This window comes from Naegleria gruberi (assembly GCF_000004985.1).
Source record: "Naegleria gruberi genomic scaffold NAEGRscaffold_96, whole genome shotgun sequence".
Taxonomy (NCBI): domain Eukaryota; phylum Heterolobosea; class Eutetramitea; order Acrasida; family Naegleriidae; genus Naegleria; species Naegleria gruberi.
The window spans coordinates 477-3,615 of NW_003163231.1; the positions used below are offsets into that span (position 1 = coordinate 477).

Genomic DNA, 3,139 nt, shown 5'->3' on the forward strand with positions numbered 1-3,139 from the left:
ATCATCATCATCATCGATAATATTGTTACTCAAGAAGAAGAATTAGCCTCTGGATCTGTTGAAAATAATTTAATTCCTTCCTTTGATTTATTACCCTCAACTCAACATTCTATTGTACCATCACTAAAAACCAATCCACTCACATCATCACCAACAACACCAAGTAATTCAGGTTTAGTTGGTTCTTCATCTGATAATAAGAGAACCTATCAATCTATGATATCGGCACTTTCCTTAACACAACATCAAGAAGCAGCTGATAATGAAGAGGCATCATCACCAACATCACCAAATAGTACAAATAATCAGTCTTTATTGGATCAATCCACTTTGGAATCTGATAAGAAAAAGACAAGAAGAACAAAAACTAAGACATCTTCATCTTCTGCTTCAAATAAGAATTGTAGAGATGATTCTTCCCTGCGATTATTAACACGTAAATTTATTCATTTAATTGCTGATGCAAAAGATGGTGTTTTGGATTTAAATCATGCAGCAGAAACACTAAGTGTTCAAAAACGTAGAATTTATGATATTACCAATGTATTAGAAGGAATAGGATTAATTGAAAAGAAATCTAAGAATAATATTCAATGGCTAGGTACAGGTATTGCAGTAAATGCACCTGAAAATTGTGAGCAAGTTAAAATCATTCAAAATGAAATTGCTCAAATTGAATATCAAGAAAGACAAGTTGATCAATTAATTTATCATGTACAGGAATCTCTTAGATGCTTAAACGAAAGTGAACAAAATAGAAGATTAGCATTCGTTACCTATGATGATGTTTTAGATATTTCAACATTGAAGGATAGAACTGTTATTGCTATTAAAGCTCCTTCAGGTACAACTTTAACAGTTCCTGATCCTGATGAAGGTATGGAAATGGGAAAGAGAAGATATCAAATATTTTTGAAATCACCTGCTGAACCTATTGATGTTTATCTTGTGGATAGAGATTCTGATCAACAACAACAAGCTAATCATTCTGGAGATCCAATGTTGGAAAATGTTGTGACGACACCTGTTAATCAAACATTTGAAGAAAAACAAGCTAATCAACAAACTAATAGTGGTGATGATTTTATGTTTGAAATGGAATCTGGTGAAGGTGTATCTGATTTGTTCTTATAAAGTCTTATTTTACTACTCTACTTCTTAATAACTTTTAATGTGGATACATTGAGCGACAAATTTTCCTCAATAAAATCAAAATTAGGTATGATATTCACTAGAACGGCCTAAATAATAATAGATTCTGAATCAAGAAGAAGAAATGGCAAGACAATATTACAACTCCAATTCTTCAAATGATAGTGGATCTGGAGATGATATGATGTACATGACTGACGACGAGGACATGTTCAGAGAAATTAACTCTATGGAAGATTACTTCTCTCAAAGTCAAGAAACAAACACAAGCCCTGGACAATCCGATCAAAATTATGAAGATATCAAATGGGAGGATGACCCTAATGAAGATTTCCATGGCTTTACAACTCAATCAGATTCAGCCAATGTATTCTTATGTGATGAATGGCTAGTAGTGCTGGTAGAAGTGTTGAAAGAAGAAGTCTTTCTAAACAAATGGATTCATTTGCACCTCCTCCTCCAGTTATGAGAGGTAAGGAATCTTCATTGTATTCATTGCCTCCACCACCATCATCAGAATCAAGAAGTAGATCCTCCCTTGGTAATACTATCCTTCCTTAAGAAGGATGAAAAAGCTCCAAAAGAAAAAGAAAATGAAGAAAAGGCCAAAAACCCACTGTCCAATCAATCTCATGCGTCATTCTTTGCAAACTTTAAACCGAGCACTATGGTTACACTTAATACAAATCAGTTACCTGAAAATGTGAGACAAGTCTCTAAAGTTACTCAAGCACAACAAAAACCAACAGAAGATTCTACAAGTACAGCCGAAGACGAACTTGCTGAAACACTTTCCAAATTGAATATCAATAACACTGCCCTCACCACTAAATTTGATCCAAAGAAGATTACTTTCACTCTTGAAAAGAAAGGAAGCAAGGAAGTTTATGACTTGACCAACCCTTCCAAAGAGAAGAAGTCCATTCCATCATTCAATCCAGGAGATGTTATTCAATTTTCAGTTAAGAATAATAATGAGAAAGAATTTATCGAAAAGACAAACCTGATTGTGGGTACAACTATTCCAATAAGGTCGATTGTCACATTCTCTGACAAGTCAACTGGCTTTACTCAAATGAAAGAAACAGTTGCCACAAGTCAAATAGTACAAATTCCAAATATAAGAGTAACTAATCCAACATGCAAGAAGAAGGCAAAGATTGTCACAATTGTATTATTTGTTAAATTTATCGAGTCCGGAAAAGAAAGAATTTTCACAACCAAGAGAAGAATAATGGTTGTTAATAAATAATTTTCACCTTATTGATTTAACCATGTGTTATGTAAAACGCAATCAAACGAAATTCTCCTTTGCAATGAAACAAGCTATTATCATTATATCAAGGATATATTCAAGGATTTAATAAAATCCCGTGTAGTCCAATGGCTAGGATACCTGGCTTTCACCCAGGAGGTCCGGGTTCAATTCCCGGCATGGGAGGATGATTTTACCCTTTAAATATTATTATCATAAATTGTTGTCTTTATTTCTCATGTTATATTCAAGGTGATTAGAGAAAAATTGTCAATTATTTTACAAGGATGGTTTGATGATTGGCTTTGATGGCTTCTTGCATGTCTTTCTCTTGATACAAATCTTCTTCTTAATTGACTTGCAACACTTCTTCTTTCCACCAACTAATTTGAATTTCTTACAAATCTTCTTTCCCTTTGAACGTTTCAAACACTTCTTATAATACTTCTTCTTGATACATCTTGGGGGAATGACAATTGACTTGGCACAATACTTCTTCTTATTATATTTAACACATTTAGAAAGAGTCTTCTTGTGCTTACAGAACTTGATTGTCTTATGCTTGGCACAGAAGAATTTCTTCTTAATGAGACAACATTTCTTGACTGATTTTCTCTCCTTACAGTATTTAACCTTCTTATACTTGGCACATTTCTTTGCCCATGAAACAATCTTACACTTTTTAACATATCTACATTTGGCAACCTTCTTATTGTAGGAATCAACAGTGTA

The 3,139-nt window shown here is 33.4% G+C and overlaps 3 protein-coding genes and 1 non-coding gene across 4 annotated transcripts in view; 3 read left to right on the forward strand and 1 right to left on the reverse strand.

Moving 5' to 3' along the window:
- Positions 1-216: 216 nt before the first annotated feature.
- On the forward strand, positions 217-1,134 carry NAEGRDRAFT_54558 (uncharacterized protein; the record flags this gene model as incomplete). The annotated part of the gene is made up of 1 exon (XM_002668818.1): positions 217-1,134. One exon carries the CDS (start codon positions 217-219, stop codon positions 1,132-1,134), a length of 918 nt encoding a protein of 305 aa, XP_002668864.1.
- A 142-nt stretch (positions 1,135-1,276) lies between these two features.
- Positions 1,277-2,404, forward strand: NAEGRDRAFT_54559 (uncharacterized protein; the record flags this gene model as incomplete). The annotated part of the gene is made up of 2 exons (XM_002668819.1): positions 1,277-1,552; positions 1,670-2,404. The coding sequence occupies 2 exons, from the start codon at positions 1,277-1,279 to the stop codon at positions 2,402-2,404; spliced, it is 1,011 nt and encodes a 336-aa protein (XP_002668865.1).
- Positions 2,405-2,521: 117 nt separating this feature from the next.
- On the forward strand, positions 2,522-2,593 carry NAEGRDRAFT_t844. The gene has a single exon. It is a non-coding gene; the product is annotated as a tRNA-Glu (tRNA).
- A 93-nt stretch (positions 2,594-2,686) lies between these two features.
- NAEGRDRAFT_76199 (uncharacterized protein) overlaps positions 2,687-3,139 on the reverse strand; it is a gene marked incomplete at both ends in the record, with an annotated part of 2,293 nt that continues 1,840 nt past the window's right edge. Inside the window, one exon of the mRNA XM_002668826.1 lies at positions 2,687-3,098. Coding sequence (XP_002668872.1) covers positions 2,687-3,098 — 412 coding nt within the window. The remainder of the gene's footprint in view (positions 3,099-3,139) is intronic.